This window comes from Crotalus tigris, unplaced genomic scaffold, assembly GCF_016545835.1.
Source record: "Crotalus tigris isolate CLP2741 ecotype Arizona unplaced genomic scaffold, ASM1654583v1 scf7180000024338.4412243, whole genome shotgun sequence".
Classification (NCBI taxonomy): Eukaryota; Metazoa; Chordata; class Lepidosauria; order Squamata; family Viperidae; genus Crotalus; species Crotalus tigris.
The window spans coordinates 1,541,978-1,558,478 of NW_024100508.1; the positions used below are offsets into that span (position 1 = coordinate 1,541,978).

Sequence of the window (16,501 nt, forward strand, 5' to 3'; positions counted from 1 at the left end):
TGCGCATGTATTTTGGTTACATCAGAAACAGCAGGAAATCACTTCTTCTCAATTTTTAAAAATAATCACCTGAACAAAAAAAACATTATTTTGAAAATGCCAGATGTCTGATGTGGAAAATTTCTTGACACGAAAATTTTTCCCACTGAAAGTTTTCAAGGTTTAATCTCAAAAATACTTCCAATATTCATTTTTTTAAAGTAAACCTGTATTTCCCTAGGGCTGGTTGCTTAACTTTTATTATTTCTTGGTTGTCATGTTCTGTTAAAAAATCAAATATTGTTTTTTTTTTAATGAAATATACATGTCAGCTGTTTCACTGTTTTGGGGGATTTTCTTTGAAATGCTGCACTCATTATAGCCTTACTTGGCAGCAACTCTTACTGTACATAATTGTATGTGTGTACATGTGCACAAATTATTTGGCTTAGTTGCAATGAACAGTAACTGATTAGGAACAAGGAACACTTTACATTCAGAACAATCCAAATAAGGCAGGATTGAACTAGGCCGGTGTTGTGTGCACAGACTGTAGGTAACATTGTGATGATAAAAAGGATTACAATGTAACTGCATTGAGTAGCAATCATAGGCCAAAAGGTTGACACAAGTTGAAAATAAGGTGGCAGAAAGCGATCTTCTTTAACTTAATGACTGCCAGTCTGGATAATAAACTTTCAGCTTGAACTCTATGTCGATCATAATAACGTTTTTTCTCTTATTGCCAAAATTATTTGGGGCATTTGTTGATATTTGATTTTGCCTGAATGCTTAGTTCTTTTTATGTGTGGGATGCACATTTTCTGGTTAGTTTGCTCATAGCCTTGAGCTCTGAAATGGGAAACTCCTTTCTAAACTGCCCCTACTGGCTAGGAAGTCAGACGTATCTGCTCTCCCTCTTTTTTTTACAGCAAATGACATAGAATGCCCCAATTCAGAATTGCCTAGTTATGATATTTTATAGTAGATAGATATGCGGTCTTCATTCATTCTTCTTCAACTTTTGACATGTTTGAGGCGAATAGCTGGTTGGGACTTGTAGGCACGAGTTGCCTCAAACTGACCCTGGCAAATATAGGAGTGGAAGGACGAGACTTGATATCCCGTCACCACAACCCCAGACATGTGGGGCCCTTTGCACGGTTGATTTGCAAATTTGCAAGCTCATTCCCGCACGCAGCTTGTCAAAGGAAAAACCCTTTCATAGCTTCTTCCGGGTTTTTACATTGCAATAGATCGCACCATCAAGCAGAAAGCCTAGACGCAGACTGCAATTCCCAGCATTCGCGGAAAGGGAATCGGTTCTCGCGCTGCATCCTGGGGTCTGTAGTCTTGTAGCTGCATCTCTGAACGCAAAAGCGATTCACTTCCTATTAGCTGTTTAAAAGACTTCTCTTGCAACAGTGCATGGAGAGAGCAGTAATACTCTGCGCCGTAAAGCACAGGCAAAGACCGAATTTTATTCTTTGTACAGACATTCTAACAGATCCTCCGACCTCCCTCTTTCTCCAGGGCGAGCGACCATTACACCCGACTCAATCGTTCACCATGCCTAAGGGCCGTTTAGCGTCAGTGCAGTCGCGGTGCCCGATGGGAAACGTAGTTTTTTTCTTTCACGGCCTTAACCGGACTGCAGAGGGCCAAGCGCCAACTAGGACTCTTTTTCCCACAATCCGCATCCACGTCAGACGGGCGTTTCCGGCCCGCGGCGCCCGCCGGGAATCGCGGTCCCGGAGTCTCGCCCCCTCCTCGTTCTTTCAGGGCACCGCTGTCCGACGCGGGACTCGGACTCCCAGGCTGCCTCGCGCCGCGAGCTGGAGGCGCTGGTGGAGGATTGTTATTGTGGTGGCCCGGCCCCCTAGTCTCCGCTCAGTGTTTAAAGATGGCGGCGGCGGCGGCTGCTGCTGCGGCGGCGGCGGGAGGAGGCGGCGGCGGTAGCGGCGGCGGCGGCTCCTCCTCCTCCTGGGCCTGGGTGCCGCGGGGTCGCTTTCCGGGACGACCCGGCGGGTGCCGCGCGCGGGGAGCCGGAGCCGGTAGCCGCGCGCGGATCTCACTGCTGGCGCCGCAGCTGCTGCTCTGGGCCGCCTCCGGAGAGGGCGAGCGGGCCGTGGCGGCGGCGGCAGCGGCGACGACAACGACGACGGGGGACACCACCCTGGGGAGCCTGCTGGGCCTCAGCCGGAGCTGGCGCCGCCTGCAGAGCCTGCTGGGGGACAGCGGCAGCAGCGGCGGCGAGGAGGAGCCGGTGAGAATCCCGCGGCGGCGGCGGCGCAGCCCCTTTGACAAGGAGGGCGGCCCTGGCGCCACGGAGCCCGCTCCCTTCCTCGCCGGGCGGAGAGGCCCATGCACGCGGCGGGGCGGCGGGTCGACCTTCCGGGCAGCCGCGCTGTCTCTCTCTCTCTCTCCCCCCCCCCTCTCCCTCTCCCTTCCCCTCCCCCCCCGGATCGGGCGTCTCCCCCTGGGAGACTGGCCGCAGCTGGGCTGCGATGCTCGGGCCGGAGGTTCCTGCGGGGCCGGTGGGCTGCAGGCAGGGAGGCAGGGTCGTGGCAGCCCTTCCACCGTGGGTCTGTCTCGGGCATCAGGACGGAGCCGGCTCCGCGGCTCCTGCTCGTGGATTGCGGCGGTTTTCGCTCAGAGGCGGCCTTGGGGGGAGGCGGAGGAGGCGGGTGGGCTTCCAGCTGACTTAGCGCTGCTGCCTGGCCTTGTGGGCTCCAGCAGTGAGTTCTGCCGGCTGCTTTTAAATGCTCCGAGTGGCCTCCGTCGGTGTTGATAGCTTCCCACCTTCGCCGTGCTAGTCCGGGCGTGCAGTTCGGTCCCAGGGGCGCTTCCCTTCCCTAGGAAGAAAGAAATCCGGCTGGGGATGCAGCTGAACTGGCAGGGAGCCTCCTGGAACTTGTGCCCCGTTGCTATCAAACCCGCTCCTCCCTTTGTGCCGCCTGGCACGGCGTGGTGTGCAACTAGTTCAGGTGTGATGGGGTAGCCATGGTGAACAGATGCTGTCCTCCTGGGGGGAAACCGTGGAGGAGGGGTTTTGCTTCCAGCCCTTGTTATTTGTAGGCAGCTGTTCTCCCTTTTGCTCCTAGGTGCTCTTTAATAGGAAGGTGGCTCTTTGGGGGAGAGGGAGGAGGGCCTGTTCCTGGTTAGTTGGAGGTGTGGTGCATTCAGACATATGCTGCCTTTGTTTCTTCCTGGATCCTCCAGAATTACTCCTTGAACAGTCACCTGCCAGAGAGGCTTTCTCTTCCTCCATCCTCCTGTATCCTGATCCTTGGAGGAACCAGCTTAACCGGAGAGGTCCTCATACAGCTTTTTACAAAGCAGCTTGGCAGATGCTTGCAGGGTTCTAAAGGAATCCCTTGATTCCTGAAAGGCTAGAGGTTTCTATGGAGTAAGATGTTGTTGCTGGCTTCCAGAAACTTCAAAAAGTTACCTAGGAACATCCAGGAAACGGAAAATGTCTACGAAGTGTGAGAAACAGGCTGGATGGTGGCTTGACTTTCAGATATTTGTGGCAGCTCCTTGCATATGAATTGCATTTCCATAATTGTCATCCAGAAAAAAAACAAGTGAGATGAGCACTAAATTGAGGGACATCCCCTCCCCTGGAAGAGGTTATTGATATGGAAGCGCTTTCTGTCATGAGTCCCACTTGCAGATAGAGTATAAAGTTCCCCCTACTTCAGTTTGATTGGCATTGCCCCAACTTGTCTTTGCAACTTGGAAGCAGCACATCAAATAGGCCTTTACCATTTATTTTTGTATTGGGGGCTGGTTGCTGTTGCTGATTGCAAAATGATGGGTTATGGCTCCCTGACAGGTTTCAGAAGCCGGGTGATATCAAGTACCTAGTCTTCTAGAAGAAGCTAAGGGGATCAATCCTAACAGAAAGTCTATGTGGCCTTTGAAACTAGGCCACAAGTCAAAGGTTTGAAAATTGTTTGGCATGGGTCACTGTTTCCTAAGGTTGAATGCTTTACATCTTAAGATAGACCAGTGGTGGCAAACCTATGGCACACATGCCAGAGGCGGCACGCAGGCCGTCGCCCCAGCCCCGCCTCCCCCCATGGCCCCCTCCTCACCAGCAGCCTCCACGTAGGAGAATTGCCCCCGAGCAGCACAGCCAAGGACTGGGCAGCGGGGACAAGACACTGCACTTGCGCCCTGTAGTGCGTAGATGATGCTGCGGGGCGTGGGCGGAGGGAGTGGCTGCCATGGTGCTGCTGGGCTGCCTGGCCGATCTGCGGTGGCTGTGGAAGCGGTGGGTGACCCTGTGGGCAGGCGGGGTAGGGGCGGAGCGAGGACGGGCTGGGGGCAGGGGTGAAGTGGGGGCAGGCGGAGGGTGGGGTGGGGCCAGTTTTGGGGCACTTGGTCTCTAAAAGGTTCACCATCACTGGGATAGTGACCTCAGGCCTAACATGGCAAAGCAAAGCAGATACCTAGTTAGTACTTCAAGTGGGGTTCCTTTTATCACCTGCTGCAATAGCTATAGTCTCTGTGGTCCCAGATGAAATATTGCAAGCACGACTCTTTTTCTCACACCTTACACAAAAGACGCACTGTGTTCATATTTTTAAAGCCACAATTATGAGGATTCTGCCAGAGCTGTTGTGATGATGATTTTTGTCATCAAGGTTTCTTTTCCTCCTTTGGTTTTGTCATTTGGGTGTAACTGGAAAGTTGGCCTGGTCATTAGTGATTATTTAGCTTGCATGAGAAAGGCTGTGAGGATTGGGCCCTTAAGCTCAATTCTTATTCCTTCTCCCTTAGCACTTGACATCTTGACAGCACACAAGAGAGCAATGGGGTGTTTGGATTTGTGAAATAACATTTTAGGTTGATCAGGCTAGGTAAGCAGAAAACACTAGAAGGTTTTGTACTCCACATCAAAACTGATGAAAATTAATCTCAGTTGTGATGAGTTTGAACATAAGTCTCTGCCTCTTAAGAGAAGGTCTCTAAGATTCATCTAGTTTGCTGCTGTGCACAATACAGGGGCCAACACAATGAATATGGAGAGCTTGCAAACAGAATACAAGAGTGCCAGCTGTTTGTTTTTAAGAATTGCATGATCTTTGATTTTAGAGATTAATATACACCTATCAGAATTAGTGACAATTTACAGCCCAATCTTCTATTAGTGCATAGTCCTCTTTAAGCTTAAATTGATAGTTGTTCACCACATCTGGTGTTTAGTGCATTCCATAGCTATAATTGTACAAACAAGTGTATATTTTTTTTGAATAGGCACACATCTTGTGTGTAGCTTCATTAAATTCACTATTTCAGTTGGAAGAAAAGTGTTTCTCTACGTTTTCCTTTTCTCCTTCACCCACTATTTTAGTTTGTCCTTTCCTTGCCAATGGCTCTTGCCATGATCCTTACTTAGTGTAAACAAGTACTGTATGTAGACCTCGGGAACTGAAAGATTCAATTGTTCTTTGTCTCTGTTGATCTATGCAGTTTTTGCGCTACAGATTGAGCAGGCCTCAATTAGAGTTCCATTAATAATGGTATATACATTTTTCTTACAAGTTACATTTTCCACTCAACCAATTGCCTGACTGACCCGGGGTTGAATACATTCTAAGATAGAATTCTAGTCCCTGGGAAATATATCTTATCATATACCTCCAAATTATAGCCTTTTCATGGCCCCAGAGCTGCCTGTGAGCCTTATGATGTAGGAACTTCATGGACACTGCACTGCTCATCCTTAAGTAGGTCTAAGGAAAAGGGGGGAAAAAATATATCAACTTAAAAAAAATCCTCAAAGCATCTTATCTCTGCCCTTGTGATTAATCATCACTCCATGTATTGAGTCTTTTTTTTTAAAAAAAAAAATCTGAGTATAGTTTCCAGCTATCAAAATGTTATCCACTCCAGAGTTAAAGCCCTCAAAATAGGGTTTGAAGGCCTCCTGTGTGAATGACATGGATCGTAGAATACATCTCAGAATCCATTGCAATGGATAGATTAAATAGAAAGCAAGTTTGAAAGCTGCAGAACTAGTAAGGAATGGTCATAGTATTTCAATTACAGTAATATAGGTAGTCCTTGACATACAACAGTTCATTTAGTGACGGCTCAAAGTTACAACCAGGCTGAAAAATGTGACTTATGACCCATTTTTCACACTTACGACTGTTGGAGCATCCCCTTGGCCACATGATCAGTATTCTGGCACTTGGCAACTGACTCATGCTTATGATGGTTGCAGTGTCCCGGGGACAAGTGGTCCCTTCTTGTGACCTTCTGACAAGCAAAGTCAATGGGAAAGCCAATTCGCTCAACAACTGTGTTTCTAATTTAACAATTGCAGTGAATTCACTTAACAACTTTGTCAAGAAAGGTCATAAAATGGGGCAAAATTCACTTAACTGTCTCGCTTGGCAGTAGAAATGTTGGGCTCAATTGTGGTCATAAGTCGAGGATTACCTGTAGAGGATTTATATTATTTCTTATTACAAGCATAAAGCTGCTGGTTTCTACAAGTATAAATAATCCATAAAATAAAACTGTTAAGATCCTTACTCTCCTCCCCAGGCCCCTTCAAACTTGCCCAATAAGCTGTAACCTCCTAGCTGGGGGGTAGGCAACCTTGTCTCTTTTATGACTTGTGGACCTCAACTTCCAGAATTCCTGAGCCAGCCATGCTGAGGGGAAAAGGAGAGGTTTCCATGCTGAGCCATGCTGGCTCAGGAATTCTGGGAGTTGAAGTCCACAAGTCATAAAAGAGCCAAGGTTACCGACCCCTGTCCTAGCTCTTCATGAAATATGCTGCTGGCGATATAGTACTAGCAGCAACTGAAGCTCCATACTTATTTGTACCTTCCCTCTTCTATTGGAAATGCATGAGCATCTATCCTACTGTGGAATGTGTCGGGACCTTCAGGCACTCCACCTGCAACTTCTGTTTTCTCAAGGCCACTATATATGGGTGGCAATGGGTACCTCATAAAAAGCTTTTCTTATTTTGCAGCTCACGGGAATAAAAACATACCTGTGTGCATACGCAAATGGGCCACTGGCACCTGTGTGACGTTGGCAGTGATGCTAGCGTCCCTGCGCATGCAGAAATGGGGCTGCTAGCACCCGCATGGCAGTGCTACCGCAAGTGAGGGGGCTCACCAGCGATTCCCAGGGCCTAATGGCCAATAGGCCACGGCCTGGTATTGGGCCGCGGACCATAGGTTAGGGACCCGTGTCTTAGAATTTTTGCCTTTGCTGTAACTGTAGAATTTTTGTAGGATGAAATACGTACACACAGACACATTTAAATTGTGTGAAACGTCATAAATTATGCTGTGTGTGTGTGTGTATGAGATGCTTGGTATATATGTACGTGTGTGTGTGTGTGTATTAAAAGACAAAAAAGTGATCACCAGGAAATACAAACAATAAAGTTTTAATAAACAAAACCAAGCTTTCGATGGCCTAAAACTGCCATCATCATCAGGGTGTAAACAGGTTGATGGGAGAGCTTGCTTATAAATGTAACAGTGTCTGTGCTCGGCTCCTGGACCTCATGATAGGTCCCGGCCGGCCAATCCTTGCCTCATCTACAAAATTAATTGATTTATCCTTGCATCCTTTGCTTATATGTGTATTACTACCCACCTCCCCCTTTTTTCGTGTTCGTAAATCTGGGCAGCGTCCCGTGTTTCCCCAGGTCAAGATACACCTCTCGTCCTTAAGTTGATTCCTCTTCTCATACTCTTTGGGGCGCTTTCCACCTTCACCCCTTTGGTGTGTATCGTAGCCATTTTCACTTTCTCTACGACAAGGTTTCGCCCTAGGGATCCTGCATCCAGTCTTGTTGTCCAACATACTTTTTCTTTTCATTCTGCCGGCATTCATACAACCCCCATCACTGACAATCTCCATCCTCCCGTCTCTCATACCAGCCCCCAGCATGTTGTATGGGTCGACCCGTGGCTCTCGTTGTTCAGCTACGGGAGCAACAGATGTTCTCAGGGAAATACGTTTCGGCATTCACCTAACCGGCATCCCCTGTCCTCCCTCTTCGTAAGGTCCGGAGCAACTCCTGATCTACTGACAACCCTTTCGCCCTCGTGTATCCGTTGTGCTGCTTTTGGGGAGCGGGTTATTACTCCTACGGTGGGATGATTGTGGGCGCCTATTTCTTGTACGTCCTTCGGGGGTGTAATTCCATTCTGGTGGTTCGGGCAGGTGCGACGGCGCGGTGAAAGTCTCAAAGGTGCCGTCGCCCCTTCACTCGCTATCATCGCCATCTCCTCCAAGTTCGCACACATTCCCAGCAGGTTAGTAGGTAAGCAAACAACGGCGGGGGTGCTGTCCGAAGTGGGGGGGGGTTTCGTACGACCCTTGGGGCGGCAGCCACTCCACATTCCAGTCGGCATGCACACTGCGCCCGTTTCCAGGTGTTGGTCACAACGCAGAGGAGCGTTCAAGACATCAGGGGACGGGATATTGGAATCGATGGGCTTCCTTGTCTGTGATGGGTGTATACGTAAATTCTTAGTCCTCCAGATCGTAGATCTTTCTTTCCTCCGATATCAGTCCCTTCCGGTAGATGCACAAAATTTCTGTTATCAGGCCGCTTTCTCCATGACAGCCGGGTACGTGCTTCCCACGCTCTCATTGCTAAGTGCGCTGGGCATAGGTCCACATGTCGGTTAATCGATCCTTCACCCGAAAGCCAAGCCTCTTTAAGTAATCTACCGCTCTTTGAAGTATCGTTGGCAATCACCCTCACACCATCGAAGTCAAACTCATGACCAGACTCCATCATATGTGCTAAAATTTGGGAGTATTGCTCCCCTCTTTTTATAGCTAATTTATGTTCCTGGATCCTTGTTTTGATTCTTTTCGAAGTCTCACCCACATAATTACTGGGGCAGTCACTGCATTTAATCCTATAAACAACCCCAGACTTCTCGGCAGTGGGGAGCGTATCTTTGGGTCTCATAACACAGGAACGCAACGTTCGGTCAGGTTTGTGTGCCACCCTCACATTGTAGGGTGCCAACAACCTAGCTGTGGCCTCCGAAACATTAATATAAGGGAGGGTAATACGGGTTGTCTGAGATGGCAATGTCCCCGTTTGTAAACTGTTGGGGGGTTTAGTTAGAGTGCCATGGCGTTTGATAAATTTTATAGGATATCCATTACGCCTACAGACATGGAAGAGGTATTTTCTTTCCTCCATTCTAGCTTTGGCTGTATTGCAGTGGGAGCCCACTCTTTTGAAGAGCGTTCTAATACATATATGTATATATGTAGCTCTTTGGTTATTCGGGTTTTCTCCCGCATAAAATTGGAAGTGTCTTGGTGACGTTTCGACCAAGTCCCATTCGTCATCTTCAGGCTGGTGTTTTCGGGTTCGTCCTAGAAAACACCAGCCTGAAGATGACGAGTGGGACTTCGTCGAAATGTCGCCAAGATACTTCCAATTTTACGCGGGAGAAAACCCGAGTAACCAAAGACCTACATACAAACACCTGCGAAAACCTCAGAAAACAAATGTGTGTGTGTGTGTGTGTGTGTGTGTGTGTGTGTATGAGATACCGCAGTAAATACAACACATATCTGTATGTGTATATACACACACACGCACACTATATTTACTGCTTCATCTCATCTCACCCTACAGGGGAAGAAACCCCAATTCACATTTGTTTCAGTTAATAATTTTTTATGTGCTGGTTGCCTGGGGAGAAACATTTACTGTCCTCAGACAGCCAGGTGAATGGCTACCTCAGTCTAGCAAACTTTGATTGAAATAAAATTTGCCTAACATTTTTAGTACATTTGGTACAGGTAATTCTCAACTTACAACCATTTGTTTAGTGACTGTTCAAAGTTTACAATGGCAGTGAAAAAAGTGACTTATGACCGTTTTTCTCACGACTGTTGCAACATCCCCGTGGTCATGTGATCAAAATTCAGATTCTTGGCAACTGGCATGTATTTATGACAGTTGCAGTGTCCCGGGATTATGTGATCACCTTTTGTGACCTTCTAACAAACACAGTCAATGGGGAAACCAGATTCACTTTAACAAGTGTGTGGCTAACTTAACAATTGTAATGATTCACTTAACAACTGTGCCAAGAAATGTCATAAAATGAGACAAGTCTTGCTTAGAAATGGAAATTTGGGGTTCAGTTGTAGTTGTAAGCCATACAGAATCTCCTATATAGTCTTTCTCAACTGTGGCAACTCAGAAATGTGTGGACTTCAGTTCTCAGAACCGATATTACCCAGTGTGGGTAATATTAATATTTCAGGAAGAGAATGTGCTTGGTATCAGTTCTTATTATGACTGGTTTCAGAAACATTTGTGCACATGAGTTTGAAGACTGTTTAAGTAATGTGTTCTTCCTTTGAGTGTTGAATTTCCTGCGGTTTATAGCTAGGTGCTTTGATTACTAGACAGAAGTTAAGGAACAAAAAGGAAACTTTTCCCCCTTAATTTGTTTTTGTATAATGTGCTAAAGAACTGATTGCCTGTAATCCATTCATTAGCCTATACCAGGGGTAGGCAGCCTTGGCTCTTTTATGACTCGTGGACTTCACCTCCCAGAATTCCTGAGCCATAAAAGAGCCAAGGTTGCCTACCCCTGGCCTATACAATAACATTAATTCTGGCCAGCATAGATGGACTCCATTTGCATCTGTATTTTTTTGAGTTTATTTTTTCCATTTCCAAGGTACATAAAAATACAGAATCATGAATGGGTTGAGACATTCAGCAGCCTTTGCCAGCTCAGGCCTGTATGCAAGAGTGAATGAATGAACATTCTTGCATTATCTTTCTTTGTGCTGCATCAGGGTTGGAAGAAGGATTAGTTGGAAGCTGGAATGACAGCCATGTATGTATAAAGTAAGTTGGTGCACTGAAATATGTAATATCTATGACCATTCTGGTAGAACTGGGCTTCTTATTTTTTTTTGTTGTTGTTGTTGTTCCAGGGACCCCCTTGAGAGCCTGGTGAAACTTGCAGGTCCTTCTCAGAAAAAAGAATATAAATATATAAAATAAAATAAAGTTGTATTTTTTTCCCCATCCAAGTTCACAGACCCCCTAAAATCTATTGATGGACCTCCAAAGCTTTAGGCTTTTAGCACAGTACAGCATGACCTATGAAGGGGCAGGCATGACCTTTGCACCTTAAGTGCCTGCATAAATTATCATCTGATTATAGAGAAGGTGGATGATTCCTCTTAAAGAGCTTTCTGTCAGCTAAAATTGCTCCAAGAACTGAGCTGAGTCCCAACCCATCTATCTTGCTGATATTTAATAAGAATACCTGCAAATTAGTTGCACCTTGCCTTGAATTTCAATAGGGAAGAAATATAATAAAACCATTGCATGTGCACGCCCCCAAACAAAAGAATAAACCAGGAGTTCTGCTTTATCAAACAGTATTGTGCCCCTATTCATTCATTTCCTCTCCATGAGTTGGTGAACATCCTGCACAGCTGAATGTTAACAAGATCCTGGGATTATGGCTAAATAGATTTAAAAAGCCAGATTTTGTAAAATAACAGTGCTCCCTGATTTATAAATCTGCTTCTTTGTAATCCCTGGTTTATAGACAATATTGTGCTAAATGTATATGATTATTTTATACATTTACTGTACATGCTGCTTGCCTAAGGACACTGTACAAATTGCTGCTTGATAAGGCAGAATTCCTAACTTGTTCTGTAGGATGGCACATAATTATGTATTGATTAGTTGCAAAGCCATATCAGAATACAAAAGACAATAATAAAACCGTCTAACATAATACAGCAAATAAGAAAGAAAATACAGTTCTCATTTCTATATGATCTCTACAGTTTACTTCAATAAGATCCATATATCCAGTTCTCAATTGTGCTGTTTTATTCGGGTAATGCCGGTTGGGGAATTCTGGGAATTGAAGTCCACAAGTTGCCAAGGTTGGATACTCCTCGTCTAAACCAACTTGCCTTGCTTTGTTTTCCCAAATCCTGCAGTTCAGGGGTTCTAAGTGCTTCCAAATTGTTTCAGAAAGAAGCCTGGCATCTTTCTGGCATCATCATTATCATGGTCAGGCTAGATTTTCATTTCTTGACAGCTGCTTCCAACTGCAGTAGTCCTCTCCGTTTCCTGTGTTTGTTTTTCAAGTGATCCATATGCCCCTCGCCACAAGAAAATGCTGACAGCTCTTTCTGTCCCTGGCTGAATAATAAGCTCCATTCGGCATTCTTGATCGGATGAGAGCTGGTGGGAGAGAAAAGTCGGAAGCATTTGTTAGCCAGGCACGGCTCTGTTTTATGTGTATTCCTGTTTTTAGAACACTCTGAATGACTTTACTGCCAGTGGGTGTCCCTTTACCAGTGGGCACCAGCTGGAGAGGGTTGTTGTTGATTAATGCATCTGTTTTGGGGATGATGATCTGGCGTAACTCGCAGCAACTGACCACTGCCATACTGTTTGCCATACACTTTTAAGAGTGGCATCTTGGGAGCATGGAAAGGATACAGGTAGTCCTTGACTTACAACGTTTCATTTAGTGATCATTTGAAGTCACAGAAGCAATGAAAAAGTGACTTATGACTGTTTTTCAGACATGACCATTGCAGCCTCCCCAAGATTATGTGATCAGACTTCAGAGGCTTGGCAACTGATTCATATTTACAGTTCATTTAGTGACCGTTTGAGGTTACAGCGGCACTGAAAAAAGGGACTTATGACCATTTTTCACACTTACAGCCATTGCAGCATCCCCATGGTCATGTGACAAGCCAACTCAACTCATTCTGACAAGCCAACTCAGTGGGGAAGCCAGTTTCACTTAACAACCGTGTTAATTTAACAACTGCAGGGATTCGCTTAAGAGCTGTGGCAATAAAGATCGTAAAATAGGGCAAAATGCACTTGATAAATGTTTCATTTAACAAAAGAAATGTTGGGCTCAATTGTCATCGTAAGTCGAGGACTGCCTGTATGCTTGTATTTAGAAACAGCTGGGACTGCTGTTACAGCTCTGAATGTAAAGATGCAACAATCCACAAAGAGTACACAAATGAGAATAAAGAGCGCAGGGGCAAAGTATAAGGCTAGGGGTCTTCAAACTTGGCCCTTTTATGATTTGTGGACTTCAACTCCCAGATTTCCTCAGCCAGCATGGCTGGCTGAGGAATTCTGGGAGTTGAAGTCCACAAAATCATAAAAGGGCCAAGTTTGAAGACCTGGTATAAGCAGTCAGCTTAATTTTGACATTTTGTGCCATTGATCTGTTTGGATTTTTGCTAAGAATTTTCCTTCTCTGAAGAGAAAGACAGAGATGAGATTCTCCCTGCATACTTTTCTCTCTGACCCTGCAAACAGCTGGGCTTGACTGCTCCGCCATGTGATCTTTCATCTTGAGAAAATAGGGCCTCAAACAGAAAAAAGTTGCTCATTTCGGCTTTGCTGTCTCTGTCTTGATTTTCTGCAGAAGCCCTGCCAGCTTTAGCTGAATCTGTACCTGATCTCAGTATACTTTTTTTTTTTGCCATCTGTTTCCCAGGTGCTGCTACCTTGACTACGTCTTGACACTTGGGTCTGAAATCTAGCAATTTATCATGGATCACCTGTCAAAAGAAAAAGGGTTTTCGGTCTCTTTGTAGAATTATTTTTCTCTTTGCTGTTGAGTCCCAGGATTGTTTTTACCCTCCATTTTCAAAACTTAACATCTGCAGTTTTTCTTTCTGAAACTGAGGACTAATCCACTGGCATTCAAATCTATTAAAAGCTTCTGCATTGGGGGGGGGGAGCAGACAGTTGCTATGACTTGGGTGACCTTTCAAATCTAAATTGTGAATAAATAAATAGTAAAGGCGGTGCAGATCTAATGAGGCTCCATGCAGAGTTGTCAACTTGATCCTTCCTTTAGATGCAGTGTGTCACTTGTGTGTGCGACCTGTGTGTTAAAATGGCCAACCTTTTCTGCTGTATGTGCACATGTGCCTGGGATATTTTCCCCATTCTTTCCCCAAAAATAATGGAAAAGGCATCTCATTAAGAGCCGTGGTGGTGCAGTGGTTAGAAATGCAGTACTGCAGGCTAATTCTGCTGACTGCTGGCTCCCAGCAGTTCGATTCTTACCGGTTCAAGATTGACTCAGCTTTCCATCCTTCCGAAGTCGGTAAAATGAGGACTCACATTGCTGGGGGCAGTATGCTAACTCTGTAAACCACTTAGAGAAGGCTGTAAAGCAGTATGAAGCAGTATATAAGTGCTATTGCTATCCAAACATTGTTCCTGTTTCAGTAAATGTCTGTAAGCTTCTCGGTCATCCAGATCATGGTTGACCCAAAGGTGCTTTTTCAAAAGGCAACTGGACTTTTTTTGTTTTTCTTTGAAGACGTTTCGCTTCTCATCCAAAAATTTTATTCAGTTCTGACCGAATTGTGACTGACCATTCAATCAGAACCGAAGAAGTTTCTTGGATGAGAAGTGAAAGGTCTTCAAGGAAAAACAAAGAGAGTCCAATTGCCTTTTGAAAAAGCACCTTTGGGACATCCTGTTTCAATAGTGCTGGGTTGGGGGTGACTCTGGCTATGATAAGTATGGTACCCCCTCTTTCTGTTGGAATGACCATGGTTACTTTTTTTTCTCCTGGCAGGAAGAGTTCCTGGGCTTCCATTCAGAGGACGATGCTTTTCAAAGCTCACTGCGTGCTGCTCTAAGATCTAAAAGAGGTAAGGAATTTCTGTAGGTATAGATGAGCATTTTGGGTCTTATCTGCAAACATGGTCTTTAGGGCTGGGCATGGGCCAAACTCAAAAGTTTTTCGTGAGAGTTTGACCATCTAGCTAGCTTAACATCTTGCTGTGGAGTTTTAGTGTTCTCCAAAACTTCATGGGGTATCAGTTGAGAGCATTGCAATCAGCAGTAGGTATCAATCTTGCAAATTGGTAATCTCAACCATTATTTGACATTCATGCTTTTTATTAATTAATTTTGAGTCTCCCACAGATTCCACTTTTGTGTTGTGTTGTGTTGCAGTTTAGTATGTTGGGTGAACTAGGCCATCACACTAACCATAAGCTTCTGTATAGTACATTGTGTTTTGTCAATTTGACTTTAGGGTCAAAAAGTCTGGACTCAGCCAAAATATAATCTATGTATGTATTGTAACGTCCAAAGGCTGACTCCCAGACAGAATGTGAACCCGTTTTTTAGTCTTCATGTGAAAGTCTTCAATTTTGAAGATGTTAGTCTGACTTGGACTTTTAAAAAAACAATATTTAATCAATTTAAAGACAAGTTGCTGTTCCATACTTATATGGGATCTGCCTCCCTTGAATTGGATATATTGTACTGCAATATAGGAAGGACATTGTTCAGAACAGGTCCAAAATTTCTTCTGTTCTTCAGCAGTTGTGTCCATGCACAATAATCACATTAGTTATGACACTATACTTAAAGTAGTAGTTTTTCTAGTGGATCTAATACTAGGATCTGGGGGGCTTTTTTGTATGAATGTGGAATGATTACTTCCAAGGACTCTAATACTGCAACTTTTTAAAGTCACTACTAATGCCATTTATTAATTCTTTGAAAGCTCTCCCAATTTTATAAGATTCCCAGTATTTTAAAATCTTTCATGACATTTGGTGCAGCTTGATTTGGCTTGTATGATACTCTGCCAGATGTGAAGTTTCACCTTTGATTCTATTCCTGACATCTGCTTTCTTGACCTCTTGTCTTATTATTAAGGTTGTCTGCTGTTCAGAGGATTTATCTGCTGCCTCTGACCAGTTAATTTATGAAGTTTAAATATTATCACAAAAATATTATAAGCCTCAACCTAAGTTTTCTTAGGGTATTGTAATTTCATTCATTGCATCATTCATTGTTAGAAAGAAAGGTGATTTTGAACGTTCCAGAAGATTTGTATAGTACAGTATATATTCAGTCAGTGGGATGACATGTGGTAGTCTATTTATCATAGGTGAGCAGGCAAAGTGTGCCTTTCACAATATTGTACAGGTAGTCCTCAACTTACGACCACAATTGAGACTGGAATTTCCATTAATAAACAAGGTGATTGTTAAGTGAGTCGTGCCCAATTTTACAGTCTTTTTTGCCACTGTTGTTAAGTGAATCATTGCAGCTGTTGGGTGACACACATGAACATTAAGTGATTCCAGCTTCCCTCACTGAGTTGGCTTGTAAAAAGGTGGCTGGGAAGGTCACAAATAGCAATAGCACTAGACTTATATACTGCTGCTTCACAGTGCTTTACATCCCTCTCTAAGCGGTTTACAAAGTCAGTTTATTGCCCCCAACAATCTGGGTCCTCATTTTACCGACCTCGGAAGGATGGAAGGCTGCATCAACCTTGAGTCGGTCAGATCGAACTCCAGGCGGTGGGCAGTGAGTTAGCCTGCAGTACTGCATTCTAACCTCTATGCCAAGGTTGGAGACCTCTGCTCTATGCCACCACATATGGCTTCTCCACATGGTAATCATATGGCCCTGGGTCACTGCAGCCAT

The 16,501-nt window shown here is 44.9% G+C and overlaps 1 protein-coding gene across 2 annotated transcripts in view; it reads left to right on the plus strand.

Moving 5' to 3' along the window:
- Positions 1-1,387: 1,387 nt before the first annotated feature.
- Positions 1,388-16,501, plus strand: part of KMT2B (lysine methyltransferase 2B) — a 63,001-nt gene continuing 47,887 nt past the window's right edge. The window contains exons 1-2 of one of the 2 annotated variants that reach the window (XM_039325529.1): positions 1,388-2,245; positions 14,625-14,700. In XM_039325529.1, the coding sequence (XP_039181463.1) occupies positions 1,883-2,245; positions 14,625-14,700 (439 nt within the window). In that variant the 5' untranslated portion in view covers positions 1,388-1,882. The remainder of the gene's footprint in view (positions 2,246-14,624; positions 14,701-16,501) is intronic. The other variant, XM_039325530.1, reaches the window with a different exon arrangement.